Source organism: Argiope bruennichi, chromosome 3, assembly GCF_947563725.1.
Source record: "Argiope bruennichi chromosome 3, qqArgBrue1.1, whole genome shotgun sequence".
In the NCBI taxonomy this organism is placed as follows: Eukaryota; Metazoa; Arthropoda; class Arachnida; order Araneae; family Araneidae; genus Argiope; species Argiope bruennichi.
The window spans coordinates 31,099,085-31,119,398 of NC_079153.1; the positions used below are offsets into that span (position 1 = coordinate 31,099,085).

The 20,314-nt window shown below is 27.5% G+C and overlaps 1 protein-coding gene across 4 annotated transcripts in view; it reads left to right on the forward strand.

Annotated features, from left to right (window-relative positions):
* The first annotated feature begins 370 nt into the window (after positions 1-370).
* Positions 371-20,314, forward strand: part of LOC129963161 (transcription initiation factor TFIID subunit 4-like) — a 32,739-nt gene continuing 12,795 nt past the window's right edge. Inside the window, exons 1-7 of one of the 4 annotated variants that reach the window (XM_056077283.1) lie at positions 371-1,561; positions 7,946-8,062; positions 12,184-12,327; positions 13,777-13,860; positions 15,809-15,928; positions 17,332-17,442; positions 19,443-19,562. In XM_056077283.1, the coding sequence (XP_055933258.1) occupies positions 413-1,561; positions 7,946-8,062; positions 12,184-12,327; positions 13,777-13,860; positions 15,809-15,928; positions 17,332-17,442; positions 19,443-19,562 (1,845 nt within the window). In that variant the 5' untranslated portion in view covers positions 371-412. The remainder of the gene's footprint in view (positions 1,562-7,945; positions 8,063-12,183; positions 12,328-13,776; positions 13,861-15,808; positions 15,929-17,331; positions 17,443-19,442; positions 19,563-20,314) is intronic. The other 3 variants (XM_056077284.1, XM_056077285.1, XM_056077286.1) reach the window with 3 other exon arrangements.

Here is a 20,314-nt window from a genome sequence, read left to right on the forward strand (position 1 = left end):
AAAATCAACTTTAAAGTTAAAAAAAAGAAACGCTTATTTTTTTCCCAAAAATTTTACCTTTGAGACTTATAATCTTTTTCTAAATATATTTGAAATCAGAGCATAGTTAGGTTTAGACATATTTAGGCTCATTATATTTAAAGTCTAAATAGAAAATCGAAAATACAAGCTAGAATTCAACTTATTAGCCCCATAAACGTTAGCATTTTTAAATATAATTTTTAGAGGAATTTATCAAGCTTTGTTTTAGTTTCATCAAGTTCTAATCGGCCACTACTTGGAAATTCGATTCAATAGGCAGATGTTCAACCCAGCTAAAAACATTTGTAACTGAATCAATTGTGATAACCGTGATGCTTTGCTCCAGCTCCAACGCATGCGCTTGTTGATATCACTTCAGTGCTAGTGGAAAATGGCGACGGTGAAGTCATTGGAAGATATGCTGTCTTCCGAAGTGGATGAATCAGCTGTTACTGCTCTTGTTGGCTCTTTAGAATCCCAGTTAGCATCGTCAAATATCCAGTTATCTAGTCAAGATGTAAATACAACGTCAGTAACTGTAAATCATGTCAATAACGCAGTATTAGTTGATAACAATGTTACGCGATTGCTTGATGGACAAAAACAAGGGGTCATCGCTGCAAGTCAGGCTGTTTCTTTAATCAACGTGGGTAAACCAGCAATAGTTACTTCACCGATCGGGGATGTGAATGCTACTTCTACAGTAACCTCGAATGCTAGCAATGTTATAGCAACTTTGCCTGGTGCATTGCCTGCAAGTGGTTACATTACTCAAGTAACTGGACCATCTCAACAATCTTTTTTTTCTCCCATAGTGAGTGGGAGCATCGCAGTGAACAGAGCTACTAATAGTCAAGAAATAAAAGTAGTCTCTCAAGCAGTCGTTTCTCAAATTAATTCCACGTGCACTATAAACACGCGGAGTAAAACTGCTGCAGCAGCGGCTGCTGCCATGCCGAATGGCAGCCCAAACAATGTGGGATTACTTACCGTTAGGCCAAATCAGACTACTTCCATGGGTGCAATATATGATTTAGCAAATGTAGCTTCCCAACAATCTCCTATAGTTACTTCCAATACATGTGTTACTACAACAACTCCTACGTCTTCTCAAGTTCAAGTTACTGTTGCTAATGGCAAACAAATCACTGCCATCAAATCTCAGGCAGATTCTAAGTCATCAATTGAAAAAAATGGTAAATCATTAGTGATAGCTCGCACACAAGAGAATCTATCTGTACCTAATACTGTTGTGCAAACTACTGTGATGCACCAAATAGCAGGAACAAATGTAATCCAAGTGAGCAATCCTGCAGTTGTGTCTAAAAGCCATGTAACAACTAGTCAGCCAGTTAGTGTTGCTTCACAAGTTGTGACACCTAATATTCTTTCTCCAGGTGTACAGATTGTGAATATGAATCCTCGATTAGGTGTACAAGGTTTAACTGGCCAAAAGACATTAGCTCCTCGAGTGGTGCTTGCAACCAATCCTGTTAGAATTGCACCTCAAATAATTGCACGAGCAGGTGTAGCTGGTCAGGTATGTATTCAATTGATTATACCACAAAAATGGTGCTTATTATTTACTTTGTAATTAAGTAAGAATTCGAAAATATTTTGGACACTATGTTTATATTGTCAATAGCAACATAATTACTTGTCTGAATAGCTTTACTATTTATGCATATACAAGGTTATATTTTAGGCAAATGAAATTTGCATGATAAATTTTACTTTCCTGAACTGGCACATCACAAATAATAATTTTAAAATATAGTTGAAAATTCAGTACACAAATAGTATGAATGAATAAAATAGTCTAAATGCTATTTTATATTCACGTGAGCTCTCAATATATATCATTGATTCAGTATTTTTTAGTTGTTCTTACTGCAAGCTACTTTCTATTTTATAACATATATCTGGATTGAATATGCAAAAGCCTTTCATCCTTAAATCACTTTTTGATAAAGTAGTGTAAATGATTCTTAGCCAGATTTACTCTGTTGCAACAAACCAAAAAAAGGTTAGGAGTTGTGTTAATCAACTCGGTATCTGATTTAAATTACCTTACAGGAGAAAGAGTTATATGACCATATAAGTTGATGTAATCAACAATAAGTCTTATATGGCTATTTGAAATAAATTATTAGAAAATTGTGAAAATATGAAGTAATTGTGCAAAATTGAAGCTTAAATCAGATTCAACCCCAAAAATGCTTTGAATATATTGGTATTTTCCTAGGTAATTTAAGTAAATTTTTGCATGTATATGAAATTGTAATAAACGTGAAAACAAATCGTAATAATTTTTCTGCCTTTCCTTTATATACATTTTGGAAATGCTATTTTTTATGGGTGGAGATCCTATTTTAAACCATAAATATTATAAACTTAAAATAATATGATTTTTAAGACACAGTTAAATTTTATTCAAACCTCAGTCTTATTTTAGTATTTGTAATTTGGTTGTTGCTATAAATTTCATAGGCTTTTATCTGTTCTTCTAACAATAAGAAATCAAGAAAAATAAAATTCAAATAACTTCTTGTCCTTCTATTTCATTTTTTAATGTCAAATAGTTTATTTATTAATAGTGTAAAAAAAGTATGATTACTAAAAATAATATCAACGAAAATTTGCTTTTAAGTTAATTTTTTTTAAAGGCTTCGTGCTGAAGACATTTCTAATTGTTTTGAGCCATGCATCATAAATTGAAAATCATTTTCTGTCATCTTTACTGGATTAGTTAATAATAAAAGTAATATACTTTTTAACTGTCAACTTGGAGATATTCCAAAAAGAAGTTCATTTATTAAAAACATTTATGTATTATTTACAGTCTTAAAATCTTGCAATTAGCATGAAGTTTATTGGCTTTTTTCATTACAAAACATTGAGTAGTAAATAATGTATCGGAATGCGTAAGAGTTAAAGAATAAACAATTGTCATTTCTCTTTAATGATTATAAAAGAAAATGCTTATTCATTATCATTTCTTCAGAACTTATTTTCTCTAATACCTATAAATGCATGTGCATTTTAACCAACTAACTGGAAACTGTCCAGTACCTGAATCTCCCTAAATTCACAATTCTTGAATGTAAAAAGGACAACTTTCTGCATTCCAGTCATTTTTGGAAAAACTCTTTAGGGTGAATTTCTGTGTTTTGTGAAATTGCTGAGTTAATAAGTACTTGGTATGTATCAAGCAAACATGAATGATGTATTTTTTAAAGATCCCTCAATCATCCTTTTATTGTTAAAAAAAAAGCAATTGGTAGAAAATCGTCAATAAATGCATGCCTATTGCTGTTTTTCTATTTCATTATTCTAACAAAAAAAAGTCTTATTTTGTCCTCCCCCCCCCCTCCCTTCACTGTTGTAGTTTTGCATATAAAAATTTTGTATTTTTGGGAGAAGGAGCCAGTGATGTCCATTAAATTAATCATAAAGCTTAAATTTTTTTGTATTATTAACAAAAGCCCAATAATTATAAAATTGTAACCATTTTTGAAGAATTGGATATTGTATCCATTAAGAAATATATCAAAAAGGCAAGCTGAAAAATTTTGTAACGTCCTTAAATATATGAATAAATAAATATTAATCATATGCTTATTTATTATCTAATTGTTTGAGATGTTAAATTAATCACATTTATGAATTTTTTCCCCTATACCCCACTGACCTATTATTATTTCTGTTTGTATTTGTCAACTATCATAGTATCGTCTCCAGAGCATTCTTTTTGTTGTAAGTTTTCATTAAAAGAAACATTAAGGCATCTAAAAGGGGTTTCAAAATATTACTATATAGGAGGATGATTTACGTTAAATATCATTGAATGTACATATATAAAATTTGAAATCCCCAATATTACTGTGATATGCCTTGTATTTAAAATTTGTAAGAAAAACTCTCCTAGTCAGGAATTCTGAAACTTTTAACATTGCAACCCATCTTTTAGAAACTCGGAATCTATAGAGACCTCATTAATCTCAGCATGTTGTATCTTTCCATACGAAATTTTTGTGACAAAAACTATAAACATGATTTTACAAAAAAATTATTTCTATGTGTGACATATTTTTTAATAAAATTATTTCTGTGTGGTTTGATGAAGATTTTAAACTGACATTGCATTTTTTGCAAATTGTGGAAAGATACACAAACATTCAAGATTTTTATTTTATCCTATAAAAAAATTGACTCGTGTCTCACAGATTGAAAACTTCTGATCCAGATAATTTTAAGAATAGGTTGTTAATTGCCAATTTTCTTGGCCATAGAAACTTTGCCTTCCTTTCATTCATGCAATGAATTTTTGCAAGAATGAGTGTGAATGAGTATTTTTGAACTAGTATTTTGAAAATTATAACCCATTATTACCCAAAAGCAGAAAAATTTTCCAAACCTTTAAAACACAAAAGTATAAAAATTTGTATTTCCTAGATAAGAAATTAGTGTTCACTGAAAAATTGTAAATTTGAGCAAAGTAGTGTAACAGAAGCTTTAAAAAGATTGCCTTTTTAATGTTAAATCTTGTTGTTGCTGAAATAGTTTTTGTTAGGTGTTCAAATATGAAAAATTAATGACATTGTATCAAATTTATCGACTAATTTTTTCTTAAGACAATAATATTTACTTACCAATAAGTAAATTTCCTATACATGTCTAGAAAAAAATATACATTAACATTGATCTACTTATAGTGCTACTGTATGGTAATCTTAAGTACTTAAAAAAAAATTAAACTGTTTGAGACATTGAAATTTTTTATAAACTTCAGAATACAAAGATAAAGTTGTGTACTGATCAATTTATGAGATTTAAATAATATCCTCATGTCAATCTTCTGTGTGAATATTAGCCATCTTTGATGATGCGCTAGTTCTTGAAGATTAATGCTCACTAAAATTTTCCATTTATTTATGCACTTTAGGCTATTAATAACTTCTCCTGCAAATTTCAAACTTCAAATTTTGATAGCTGATATTATTATTATTATAGAAGCCTTGTGCCATTTTATTCATTATACTGTGCAACACTAATTTTCTGTCAGCTCCCAAAAGTTTTGAAATTGAAGCAGAAGTAATAAAACTTCATTAAATATGAAAATATTTTTACTGAAACTAGTGTATTACTTAAAAGTAAGACTGCCGTAAATTAAATCCTTCAACATAGAAGTCTTGTATGTATTACAGAATTATTATTATTTTTTTTTTAATTTAAGCATTATCTCAAAGTATTTATCAATAGATAAATTTATTCATTGTAAAAACTCGAGTTCAATGTTTAATTTTGCTTTCAAAAAAATTTAAGTGCTGTAAATATATTATTTCAGTCAATAAAACTACTTCTGAAAACAGTTGTGAAGACTGAATTTTGTTTTTTTGATCCTCTGAATTGTATTCAGTGAAATAATCTTGACAATCTAATGATTCAATTTTCCTCACTGAAATCTGACCGAGTTATAATTCTTTGAATATCATTATTTTAGGACTACCTACATATTGTTCACCAACAGATTCTAAAACCCTCCATGCTTTTGCACATGCATTAGGATGTATTTATTTCAATAAAATAGTGTTGAGAGGAAACATGAAAGGAAGAGATGCTTCCGTTTAACAATAAAATGAATTTCAAAAGTATGTGCATTTTTCTGCATTTGCCCGTTTAGTGCGATCATCGAAAACAGATCTCAGGATACTGAAATGAACAGTATTTAATATTTTAGGCCAGTCAGCATTGGGGAAATTCCAGGCATATATTTATTATTTTTTTCAAGATGGTTGATGGAGGATCTAAAATTGAGCATTTTTAAAGAATAATCCAAAGGATTTTAACTTGGTCAGTGTTAGTTGCAAAAAAGTGTTTTAATATAAAATATTAATGTCTCAAGAATAGTTTATTCAGTATCACTCGCATTACACAGAAGCTACTTAAAAATTTAAAATTTGTAATTCATCGGAGTATTTATTGATTCTAACTACATAAAGTATAATTATTTCATTTAGACCATTTTTTATTAAATGTATATGCCTATTACTAATGATTTAGAATTTAATTGATGAGCTTCAATTACATTGATGTTCTATATATTTAATATATAACTGTATTTGTCTTAAATAATGAAGAATAACCAAATTAATGTTATAGATAGTCACAAAATACTTTTCTTCTGCTTTTTTTTTTTTTTTTTTTTAAGAAATATGATATTTTACATTTTATTTTATACAGACATGTGTTGAAAATCAGTTGTCCAAGTTTGGTTTGTTGTGAGATGTAACTTAATCTTAATTTGAGATTTTGTTAGTTTGAGGACAACATCATGATAAAAGCTAATTTTCCTTTTCATGCATAATGGGCTTATGCAGATTAATTTTTTTATATTTATTTTATGCGAAATAAAAGTGTTAGAATACATGTTTAAAATAATGCTTTTTTTTTAATTTATTAAAAGTGGAAACTTAATTTGTAGGTTAAATATCGATATTTATGAAAAAATAATTTGGCAGATTGTAATATGATGTAAAAATAATTTTTGTGCTGTAATATTTTTGTAAAATTGCAGCACAAAATATTTTTGTAAAATATTACAGAAAAATGCTGAAATTTTGCTTAATTTTAAATTTAAATTCTGATTAAAAATTTTTAAAAAAATATTTCGACGTGTACATTTTTATTCTCCAAAGTATTATGTGCCAAGTTTGATAACTGTAAGTCAAATATTCTGGCCTGTGGGGCACTAACACATACCTTAACACAAACATCTTTGTGATTAGTAAAGATTTATAATTTTTATTTTATTAAGATTCACAATGGTATAATTATAAATAATTTCCAAATGTAATATTAACAAATAGCAATTGAAGAAGTCATTCTTTTATTATTATTATTCTTTACACATCTTTCGATGCATGATATAACTTGCAATGTAGACTTTAAATCAGTAGTATTTGAAGATGAAACAAATATATATAATTGATCATGTCTTTGGGTTGTTTCTTTTTTTTTTTTTTTTTTTTTATGTACAGTACACTCCCGATTATTCGCGTTATTGGGTGGCGCGGCCGCCGCGGATAACAAAAATCTCGGATAATCCGAAAAAATCTAAAAACGGGTATAGCAAAAGAGAAAACAGTCATTCCAACTTTGAAAAATCGTTTTATGTACAATAAAACATAAAATAAACAGCAGGAAATGTTTAATTAATGCTTAATATTTTAGTATATCACTCAAAACTAACCTAAAATGCATTTTGTGAATGAAAACAGAAAAGTGCTTTGGACTTACGAGAGGCGTCAAGGGTACGCAGAAAAATTAATACATATGTACTATTTTAATACCATAATGTATTATGTAATTACAAAAGTATAACTACTACACCTTTTTGAAGAAATCAGTCATTTGTGTTTGCTTCTTGCTTTGGAAGCATTTTCTCTTTGCTTGGAAGCAAAAAAAAAAAAAAACTTAGTGCGGCAGGCACGGATAACCCGCCCGCGGGTAATCGGGAGTCTACTGTATTTATAATTTTGTTCTGCATTGTATGTACAGTGCATGGAATAATTTCATTTGTGATGTTGAGTATTTTTTATATTCATAAAACAATAAATATTGTTTTGATGAAGCTTTAACATTGAAACACTGTTTTAATATTTATTGCTTCTTTTTGCCTTGCATGTTTTTTTTTTTTTGTTTTTTTTTGTTTGCTGTATTAATATTTTTACCTCAATATGTACTGTGAATGCATTTATTTGTGCATTATAATTTTGCACTAATACAATTCTAAATTCTTTTTGCTTATTTTTGGAGAAAAACAAGCTTTTGCATGAATTTTTATTCCATTGTTTTATGCTTTGTTAACTTTTTTTGCATGATTTTATTTTTGTACTTTATTATTTCTTACTATTTGTCTTAGAGGGGCCTTTCTCAAAATAATGCTCAAATAAAAGTACAAACTTATCAACAGCAAAGAGTCGCTGCACCTAAGAACCAGATAGTGGGGCAGAAAGTTATCCCGTGTTCAACTAATAAGGTAAGGTCTAAACTGCTTTTCAGGATAATGAAGCTTTTGAAAACAGATATATTAAAAAATTTAAGGGTGTAAATTATATCATTAAATTTTAAAATATAATTATTTCAAATAATAATTCTCCTAGATTGGTAATGTATGATTTTGTTACTTTATGTCATTCGTCACCAAGAAATTGATGTTTAATTTTGTTTAAGAAGAAATTTCCAAATTAAAGAAAAAAAAATTTAATCTGAGAATATAATAGCAAGTTTGTCTCATATTGTGATAGATAAGACCATAATATAAGATTATTGTATATTTTACAAGCTATATAGTTTTTAGGAATAGAAATTAGTTAAAAATTACCTAGTCTCACTCTAATAACTCAAAATTCAATAACAAGTCATAATTATGGTAGTGCAAGTGTCAGTACAATGCTATTTTTAATTAACTTCATTTCTGACTTAAAAGCAACAAGTATCATTTTATTTTCTATTTAAAGTCAACCCATCAGCTCATGCATGGGGTCATTTTGACCCCACCTGTTCTTTTTTGCTAAGAAATTATAGGAAATTCTAATTACTTGCAGCTGCTACTTTCTATACCTTCATAGTGAATCTAGAAAAATACAGTGATAGCAAAAACCAGATACCAGGGTATATCATTTTTTACTGGGGGAGTTAAAATCAAATTGATCCATGTGCTAGCATTTCAGATTCATTCAATGTTATAGCTTTGACAGTGTATGAATATGCACACCAGAGACTTGGAGATCTTCTTGCAAGTATTCCTACAGATAATGAAACAATAGTTCAAATTCGTCTGATAATAATGAAACATTGGAAAGTTATCGTAGAATAAGTAGCAGATCCTGAAGATTTTGATTTAGGTGATCAGATAGTTGGTGATACATTTTACATTTGTAAAGATGGATAAAATTTAAATGAAATTAGAAAAAAATAGTTCCACCAAAGAATTTTCGAAAACAAAGTCTTGTAACATAGTGTTGCATTTACCAGGTATCAAGATCCCTTTTGAATAAATTTCTTCTGTTCTAGATTCTTTTTTAGTCTTTTTTCATGAAGATATTGTTGGCACTGTCGTAGACTGTGCAAGTATTTATATTTCATCAGTTCAAAAGCAATTCAGTTACGAAAGAGATGATAAAACAGATGCTTTTGAGATAAAAACATTCTTTGGATTATTGCAGTATTCCAGTGTTCTTAGAGTTGCATACCTGAATGCAAAAGATTTGTGGTCTTCAGATAGAACAGATATTCCAGTATTTTCAGGTACAATGTATATCACTTTCTTCTTCAATGTTTGCACTTCCACGATCATCACAAGAGAAAGACTACAGATAAATTGCCCATCATAAGAAGTGTGCTTGAAAAAATAATTTTCAATTTCCAAAAAAATGTACACGGTTTTTGGATAATGTACTATAAACGAGAAATTGGAACTCTTTCATGGCAAGTGTCAGTTCATCAGTACATCAAAAGTAAATACCAAAGTTTATATCAAATATGATATGAAAATTTTTGCACAGTGTGATTCTTGCGCCTTTCATAATGGCACTTTAGAAGTTTCTGTTGGACAGCAACCAAGTGGGCCATTCAATTTAGCAACAAGTCAGATGATGTTTTAAAGAGACTTATAGCTCAAATAAATGGAACAGGCCACATTGTAATGATACATAATTAGTTTACGACTTTCCCTTTAGCTTTGGATTTATTAGAAAAGAATCAATTCACCGTCATTGGAACAATCAGAAAAATAAAAAAATAAAAAGAAATTCTGAAATAACTTTTCTGCGTGCATTAAGACTTGTAAATTCTTCTCTTTTAGGGTTTTATGAGAAGAAGATATCTCTAACCTCATATACCAAAAAATGGAAAATTTGTATTGGTATTATATTCATTTCATTATGATGGTGTGCTCAATACCAACACAGGGGACTTGAATTAAATGATAACTTTTTACAACTTGTCCTAAGGTGGAGTTGAAACAATAGATGAGATATATTGAACTTATTCAGTGTCCAGTAAAAGTTATTGTTGGCCTTTGACCATTTTCTTTGGCTTCCTGAATATAGCAGATATTAATTATTTTATCATTTATAGAGCGAGCAATAGTAAGTGCTAGAATCTTATTTGGCAAGACTATTTGAAACAACTTGCTGTTCAGCTTCTCAAAGAGCATTTGGATAAGAGATGAAGGAATGAAAATATAGCTACAATTATCGGTACAAATGCTAAAAGACTACTTACTTTACCAAAAGATGCCAAACCTAAAAAGTTTTTTAAAAAAAAGGCCCAATTTATCATTAATGTGAAGGATGCCGAAGAAAATTTGATCAAAAGACTTCATAAAATGTAGCAAAATCATATGCAAAACATGTTTCAAAATTAATAATAAAAATTCATCTAATTCTGAATAACAACCAATAATAGTTTTTTTTTTTTTTTTTTTTTTGTATATATAAATAAACGTTAAAGGGAAAAGTTTTGAATTTTCTAATTTTAATGTTCAAGTTTATTTTTCTAAAACAAAAATTCAAAGTTTAACGATATGCAAAATATCAGTATTCTTATAATTTCAACATTTTTAAACTGAAATTAATTAATTTAAATAAAATAAGTTTTATATGAATGGAATGCATAAAATAGAAATGGGCACAAAAGATGCTTAAAAAAAGGAGGTAAGTTCAATGTCCCTTCTTATTAAATGTCGCATTTTTATCTTGAATAAAACTCATTTATGTGAAAAATATTCCTATAATCTGTTTGTATTTTATTTTTGTAAAAATGTCTATTCAAATAAGAAATAAGTGTTTTTAAAATTTGGGGTTAAAAAGACCTCGCACATGCGTTAATGTTCCAAAAATGGGTGTTAGTGCTAAAAAGTTGAGTCTGGAAAATTTTTCTTTGAAGGTAGTCATTTAAAATACATATCTTGTTATGTACTATAGGTATGCAGTTACATATGATAAATAACTGTAATAAAAATTGTGATGATATGCAAGTTTTCTTCTAAATCTAGGTAAAAAGTACTTGACACTTGCAGTGAATCGTAGATTTAAAAATAGCATTAAAACTGTATATACATTTCTATTTAGCTGTAATTTTAACTTTTTAAAAATTTACCTTGCATTTTTTTAGAAGAGGTATAATTCCATCACTTTCTGGTCCATTTCTGTTTGACTTATCAAACTTTACATTGTTAGAACATATAAATGTGCCAAAGTGTTAAAGCTAGTCTAAAAAAAAGTATGGAAGGGTACTGTAAAAATATCTTATTTTGAATTATATTTAAATATTGTTCAAAGTCTGTAATATTTAAATTTGTTAATTATTTGTCATTGGTCACAAAATAAATTAATCCTTGAGGAAAATTGAAATAAAATATTCAGTTCTGCTTTAAAAAAATGAATTAGAAATTAGTTTCAAAATTGTCCTAGGAATATCTTGTAATGCATTGGAAATAAATAAATAAATAATAAATTGATAAGTTAGTTTGCATAATAATATCCAAATACATGTGAAATATTTTCTACAAAATCCCAGTATTTAATGGAGGAAAATCCATTCTAACAATATTAAAGTAAAATGCAGTATTGATATATCCTAAATATGAACAAAAAATAAAGCAAACATACTAAGATAAAGGATTTTATATGATCCTGTAGGATTTTGAATTCTTTCCAGTTTTTCCCTATAGTGTTAAATAGAAATGTAAAATTGAAATTGATCATCAGTCCTTCCTACTAATGTTATTATGCTTGATTTATGTTTGAGAGTGTTGTGTGCAACTGCAAAAGAATTGCTAATACTAACATTTTATATATTCTGTTTTAACTTGACTAATTGATTATTTATATACAATTTGTGCATCTAATTTTTTTCTGTTTAACTAAACTATTATATAGTAGATTTCATAAAATAGACTTATTTTAAGTATGCATCAACTAATTATTTTTGGATGTGTCTGTGCCTTGAAAATGAATCATATTGGGTATTTTTTTATGAAAAGAAGTTATAAGAAATTAAAGTTATATCTAAAACATTTAATTCAAAATATTTATACTATCTTTTTTGATTTGTCCATTTATTGTTAAATAATTGATGTGGTATTCATTTTAGGGAACAATAACACTTGCACCTGGAATGGTGAGAGGAGCAGTTTTACTTAAAGCTGAGAATGGACAGCTTCAGGTGGTGAATATTGCTGGTTCGTCAGCAAGCACTATTCCTGGTGGAGCTACTTATCGTTTGCAATCAATACCGGTAAATATGTGTATATATATTTTTTTTTTTAATTCCGCTTTATTTCTTATAAAAAAGGAAAATTTATTTTCAAATTAGAGTGTAAAATAATGCAAATACGTATTTGAAATGTGATATTTGTTTAAAATTGTTTTTAAGAGCAAATTCAAAATTTTATAAATTCTTATTTATATAGAAATTTACTGTAAAGATAAATAATAGCATAAATGTAAAATGATATGATTGTCCTACAAGTATTCTAAAAATTAATTAAACATGCATCAAATTTTGCTATTTATTGTTACTTTAAAAATAAATCTTTTAGTATTTCTCTTTCATTGGAGCATGTTCTGATTTTATGTAAATAGTTGTCTGTTCTGTATTTCTTACTAGTTACTTTTGGCAACTAGCTGGTTTGCCAGGAATATTGGTAATATTTCATTTCAATTGAATCTTTTATGTATAGCTTGTTCGTGGTTCTCTCGCCAACATATTTTGAAATATCAAATTGTGATGGATATAAAACCATGTTGTTTTAATTGTCTCTCGCATGTTTTCTTTGTTGTGTACATGAACCTTCCTAATGGAGTGAAGTCTCATGGCATCATAGTACCATGAAAAATATGAATTTTAAAATGTCTTAAAAGTTATTTCTCTGCATTTAATTTTTAGAAATTATTGCAAGAAAATGCTAAAATCTTTTTTTTTAATTAAATAAAATTTTATAAAATATAGCATTTTTTTATGATCAGCGTCCTAGATATATATATATATATATATTGCAAAATTTGAAAATTCTTGATCAAAAAAAGGTCAAATCAATAAACACATTCTGCTTTATTATTTATTTGTGTTTATAAAAATTTTAGGATTATTTATTTATTGGTCAATTGTAAATTAAATTTAAAATGAAAATATCAGATTAGGGTAAATTCTTTTTCTCCTAAGAACATTTTTATTGCATAATTTTCAAATTATAAAAGAACAGAACTTCTAAGTTATAAAAAATATTTCCATCATAAGAAATGTAGGTAAAAGTAGAATTTGATCATCTTTTCCCTTCCATCTTACTTACCTGGATTTGTAATGTTTTTAACTTTTTGAAAATAACAATACTAATACTGTCAAATGCTCATCTTATCAAATCATTAAATTTATTTGTGCTTGCAGTGCCTAATATTATAAAAATCACTTTTTACTGAACGTTAGAAATTTATGAGATGAATATGCGTACATAAGCGTACTTAAATAATGTGCTTAGGTGTGCAATTTTGTACTTTTATAGTTAATGCAGCATTTGATGCATATTTTTCTTTTATGTTTACTTTTTGTCTCGTCACTTTTAATCTGGCAAATTTCAAAATTTGTTTAATTTTTGGATTTCAAAAGCAGGGGAAAAAAGGCTCCTATTATTTAAATATTTCAGACTGGAAAATAGATTTCATACTTTATGTATTTTTATGTATATAGCCTGGAGCAACTAGTGTTCGAACGGTCACACCACAGCAGTTGGTTTCTGTTCCTGTTAGTGCAACTGGTCTCAAAGCTAATCAGGTATGGATTCATATGTAACTTTAAAGAAACAATGTGTAAGAAAATATATAAATATTTATTCTAAATCTTAACTTATCACAAGATGTATTTTTTAAAAATTATTATATTTTGCATATATGCAAACTTCTAAACTTGTAGATTTGATGATAGAAGTTTTCTTTAAAAGTTGTGGAGATATTATAATACTAATATAGGGTGTATAGCATCATGAAAAGTGTTTAATGTGATGGAGGGGCATCCTTTAAAAGTGCTTGATTTTCTGGAGAAATGGAAAGAAAATATTTTTTCGGACATTCAAGTTCAATATAATAAATTGATAGTTGTAAAACATTATTTACCAGATGTATCTGGGGAGGGGGGAATTCAACAGAAGACAAGAGTTTGAAAAAGGAATTCAAGGCGAGACAAATCCAGGAATGTCAGCACATAGCAAAATACTATTTAACTCATTCACTATTTACCTCTCCCAACCCGACATGCAAATTCTATACTGGCAATCTGATTTCAATTTTAAACAAGGGGTGCAGGATGTAAAATAAGGACATCCTTAATAATAACTCGATGTTACTTTGATAGCATGAAAATAATTTGCTTTTCTTTGGAATTTGTGGATTATCTTACTTTGTGAATTCCATGAATTTGTGTTTTTTAAACACACATAAAGGATAATTTTGAATTTCTGTAATTATAAATTACATTCCCTGCTGTAAATTTTGTGTGTATGTTATTTAAGTGCCTACTTTATTGAAATAAATAATCCAGAAATATTTTATTATTAGTTGTAGTTGTAAAGGTATTGCTAATTTTGATCTTTAAAGTTAAAACTAGCCTACTAACTACAGACCATATAAAAATACCTAAACACCAGTTCTTGTTCTTTACTGAAGTACTATTTTGCCGTGCTTAGTGAATCAATTTAAGCATAAATTCAAGTTTTCAAATTTGTTGTATAGAGCTGATACTTAATTTCCACATGTGGTGATGTTTTATGGAATTATAACAGTTTTCAATTTTTTTTTTATATGGTTGCTATTTATAACCTTATTTGATAAAATTGAGAAAATAAATGGATAAAAATGTTTTGAAATAATTATATGGGATTTATTCAGCTATCCATTGCAATAGTGGATGAGGTTGCCATCGATGGTAGATTTCTGATGAGGCAACTGCCAAGGTTTCTAAAATTACAAGTTGAAGCATGCAGATTTATTAGTTTATTTGGAAAATAAATAAATTTATAAAATATTCAAATTTTATGAATTATAAAATATTTGGACAAAATCAATACTCCATCAATTGACCCAGGCTCCTGCTTCATTGTGTTCACTTATTTATTTCAATATTTATAAGAATCAAATGTTTATTCAAATATAATTGCTCATAAACATGAAATAGACAAGCTTGAGATTAAAAATTTAATTACATATTTATTTTCACAAAATTTCCAAAGTAAAGGATCAGGGCTAAAATCTTCCAACGTGTTAAGTTAAAAATATGTTGAAATGTAAAGTTAAATTGACTTGCTACTACTTCTTAGAATTATTAAGACTCGCATCATAATGTGTTCTGCTTAAGGCCATAAATGCCTTAATCCACCAATGACTCCATTGGAACTGTACTTTCCTATTTAATTCGTAAAATTTTAGGAATTGGAAATATCTTGATTGTTATTATTTCTCACTTCTTTAGAGTCATAAATGGATTTTAAGACACTTTCCAATATATTATATTTAGGCTTTTTTTTATTTGTTATTATGAATTTATGCATATAAAAATACATTTTATGTAAAAAAGAAGAAAGAAGTAAAAAATACCAATAGAATATTTTTAAAAAAATTTAGGAATTTAAATATAAGCAAGAAATTATGTGGCTTAGTAATTTTAACTGTCTAAAAATTTTTGATGCTCTGAATGATATTATTATAGTATGTGTATAATTTCTTCCCAGGTATCTGTAACAGTTCCTCAGTCAATTGTTGGCACTATTATTCAACCAGGAACCACACAATTAAATGATGCCAACTCTAGACTTTCTTCTCCAAATGCCACAAAGAGTGGGGTTATTAAGGTAAAATTGTTAAATTCATATAAACTTATGCATATTAAATTGCAGTAACATTTAAATTTAACCTGCATGATTTTTGTAAATTATAAACTTCATTACAATTTTTAAAAATTATTTTTATTGATTTTTAAAGTAAGTAGTAAAAATGTAGTTAACTTATGTAACACATTTGCATATTCAATCTTTCTCTTCCCTCCTCTAATATGATTTAGTCTTTATTCGTTCTTCCTAGTTTTTTATTATTATTATTATTATTATTTTAAGTATATTTTTTTCTTGCTTAATAGGTTACAAGTCTTTCAGTGTATGTTTCCAACATTTTTGGTTATTTTCCAAAATTACAGGATATAATAACTAAAAAGTATATTAAGATAAAACTTTTAAAAGTATATTAGAATTTTTGTCCTGGTGCATTGAATTTGATACATAAACTTGCATTGGTGCAACCCAGATATTACTGTTTCTCTCATAGTAATATACTTTATAAAAAATGAAATAAAGTATCTTTTGCCATTTCTACCTCCCATACTAACTACGTATCCAATCTATTGATTACTTTGCTTTGAATTTCGGTCTTTTCTCTCTCTCTCTTTTTATCTTCCTTGTTGGTGTATTAATTTTCATCTTTTGCTATAGAAATTTCAAAATGATCTGAAGTAAGTCTTTCAATTTCATCTCGAATGAATTCCCTAACCATTATTATCTCTATGTTAATAATACAAGTAAAATTTTAACACTTTTACATTTGTGAAAAGATGGAATTCAATATCTCTTTATTCAAAATAAGCCTTAAATAGATATTATTAACATCTTTTTAAGGAAATTGTTCACCTTCTCATCTCACCACTCCATTCATCTTTAATGAGTTGGCAAGATTTTAAATTATAAGAGCCAAATTTCACAACTGTTTGAAATTAATAGAGAAGAAATATTTTATGTCAATTTTATATTGCTCAACAATAATACTAATTTATGTATTTCTTTTCACTTCATTTTATGTTATATCTAAATAGGGTGCATTAAAATATCACTTAGATATTTTTTCTTCAATTCCTTTTTTATTTCATTTGGATTATAAGTTTTTAAGTAATTTTTTGAGAAAATATCTCCAAAATTACTTTTTTTAAGCTTCTACAGTGTGATATTACTTTTAGATTACTTTTAGCATTATTGCTTATTATTAAAATTTTTATTGACTATTGATTGCTTAGTGTAATCCAAAAATATAACAATTTGAATGCCTATTATCAATCTTTTATTTGACTAAATTACTAGTTCTTCTGTGGCAACAAGACAAATATAAAATTCTGTTGGCTACAAAATTTCTTTAATGTTGTAGCACTAATTCAAGAAATGGTTATGATTTGAAATTATTTTATTTAAATAAAATCACTTTTCATTTTCAGATTATGAAACCAAATAATCATATTTTGCAGGCTGGCATCAATGGTAACTTAACAACTCCACTCACAGTTCAAACGACTACTGCTAATAGTCAACCAGGCACACCTACACAGGTAACTGCAATAAGACTTGAAACTTGATCATATGGACTTTTTAAAATTTTGTATAGATGTATAACTAATAAATGGCAAAAAATATATCTTTTCACCTTCTTAATAATATCTTTTTCTCTTCTTCCTGGAATATGTATATGTTCATTGTCTCTCTTTTCCAATTTCTAAATGAAGAAAAGTTATAAATCGAAACTATTATATTTAACATCATTCAGTTGTGAGAATTTTTATTATTGATATATATGAAAGATTATGAAAATATTTCAGAATAAAAATCTAAAAGGCATATTAGAAGTGTATGCAAATACTGTCGGAAATTTTACATGAGCTTGTACTTTTACTAATTTTAGTACTCTTGACACTATAACTAGCAGTGAGTGACTAGTTATTTTCACTGGCCCAGTATTTCTAATGTTAAGTCTCAGATTAATACTTCTCATTTTTGCTCTTCTTGTTTTATAATAGGGACAAAAGCAGACTATGTAAATATTTTATGTTCTTATTTCTATTTGTTATATTTTTTTTGCTTTAACATTTCTATGATAGCATTCATTGCTAACTTTGCTAAAAATTAAAGATTATAGTAGAAATTTATTTGCAAGAGTTGGGAGAGAAGCACTTAATGTAATACTTTTTATTAAATCAAATATTAATTCTGCACTATGATGGAAGCATACAGTGGAAATCATTATATTTTACATGTGTTTACTTTAAAATTGTTTTATTTTTATTTTATAATTTGTTTCTGTCAAATCTCTGATTACTATATACTATAAATTCATTCAATCTCAAAAAAAAATGTCGAATTCCTGTTATAAAACATTTAACATAGATCATAATTTATCAAAAGATTCTCTTATTTTTCAGTGGAAGTATAAATATTTTTGTTTTTCATTGTATCGTACAGTTTGTTTTTAGTAAATTTTTTTATTTGTAAATCTTTAAAAAAGTGCTTTCAGTTCTAATTCCTTCTAGTCAATTCTGGTCTAATTCCTTCTCAAATGTTCAGTCAAAAAATGACATTAATTTTGTTTTATAAGTTTGGATGTGATGCTGCTGACTTTTTTTTTTCCCCCTACATTAGAGAAAGTTTTAAGAAATGACAATGATTGCTTATCAGCTAAAAACCCAATAATAATAATGAGGGCTGAGTTGTATTTTTTCCTTAACCTCTCCCTAAAATATGTTGTTAATTTAAAAATCTTGGTTTATTGTGAAAAAAAATTCAGCTTTCAGCATTTAAACATTTATTATCTGATATTTAATTAGTTAGATTAAAATAAACTTATATTTGAGGGATTGTTTTGCAAGTTCCATTCCCAATAAAACTCTGGGAAGCAAATTTTAAAAAAATCTTTAAAATTCACTTTTTTTTAATATCAAAGGGGAAGGGAAGTCTTGACTGTTGTTTGATACTGAAGGAATAGTAAAAAAAATTAATAAAATATATTATTAAATCAAAAATACTTCTTTATCATCTGTATCATATTAATACAAACAGAGATAAAAAAAAAATCTTAAAGATATGAAAAGGGAACAGAAGGGGAAAAGAAAAAAAAAAAAAGTTGAACAAGTGATGGTAGTAATAACTGCAAATTGTCTCTTGGGATTCATTCATTGGGATATAAAAGTACTACTTTTCCTTTTGTCATATTTCAATTTATTTTGAGCAAAATTACTATCTACTTTATTGTATATATTATTTTGTTTAGGCTTTTGATTTGTACTTATAATGAATAATATACTATTATGTCATTGAAAATTCTTGCCTAATATAATTATCTTTTTAATGTGCATTAATAACATTATACGAGTTTGCTGTATGAGTTCACAAGTTTCTATCTTCATTTATTTAGTCAAGATAATTTATTATTGAATTCATATAAATTTGTTATCAAGTTTTACATGTGTATTGAAGTACTGTATTAGTTTTATCAAATTAGAGATAGTGATCAGTTTATACTACATTTTATTAAAAAATATATATTGTTTTTATATAGATGTCTCCCAATACAGCTAAAAAGAAGTGCAAGAATTTTTTATCTACATTAATAAGATTAGCTGATGAACAGCCTGCAGCTGTTGCCAGAAGTGTAAGAAACCTGATACAGGGTATTATTGTAAGTATTTATTTTAGTTTAAATTTTTTTAAAATCTGAAATTGAAAATAGCCATTACAATTTAATTTTTGGTTTAAAATTTCTTATAAGAAACATAGCTTTTATTTCACATAAGAAATTTCATTTGATTTCTGTCATTTTGGAGGGATTCGGGTAATTTGATTTTGTGCTTAAGCACATGTTAAGAAGTAATAGATTGGTTTGACAGATTATGAAGAGTTATTGAGTCTCATCAGCCAATTACTTGTAGGCCATGACTATTAATTTCTACCATGTTTCTGAAATAAAGTAAGAAATGAAAGTAGAATAGGTAATTGCATGGTGTCTTATGAATTTCTAGAAAGTATAAGGGATTAGTCCAATGCTAATAAAAGGCACAAAGGAAAGGGGCGGGAGAAATAATGTTTTGCTAGTTTGGAGAAAGCAGAACTGGTTTTCATTTATGACAAATGGCAATCATTCTGGATTTATGTCCAAAGATCTAATTGTGATAATTTGCCTTAAGACCAAATATGAATTGAATATTATGTCCATCAACCTTTAAATTTTGCCAAGTATCTGCCTTCAACTCTGAAGAATATTCTTTATGATCATTTATGATTGCATTGGGGAAAGGGGGGAGAGAAATTTGAGAAAAAAAATTGACTCATTTTTGGTAGCTTATTATTTTTAAAAAGTTAAAATTTGGTGTTATATGCTATCATGTATCCGATTCTTTTATATGGTCTTTCCCCCCCCCCTCTTTTGAAATA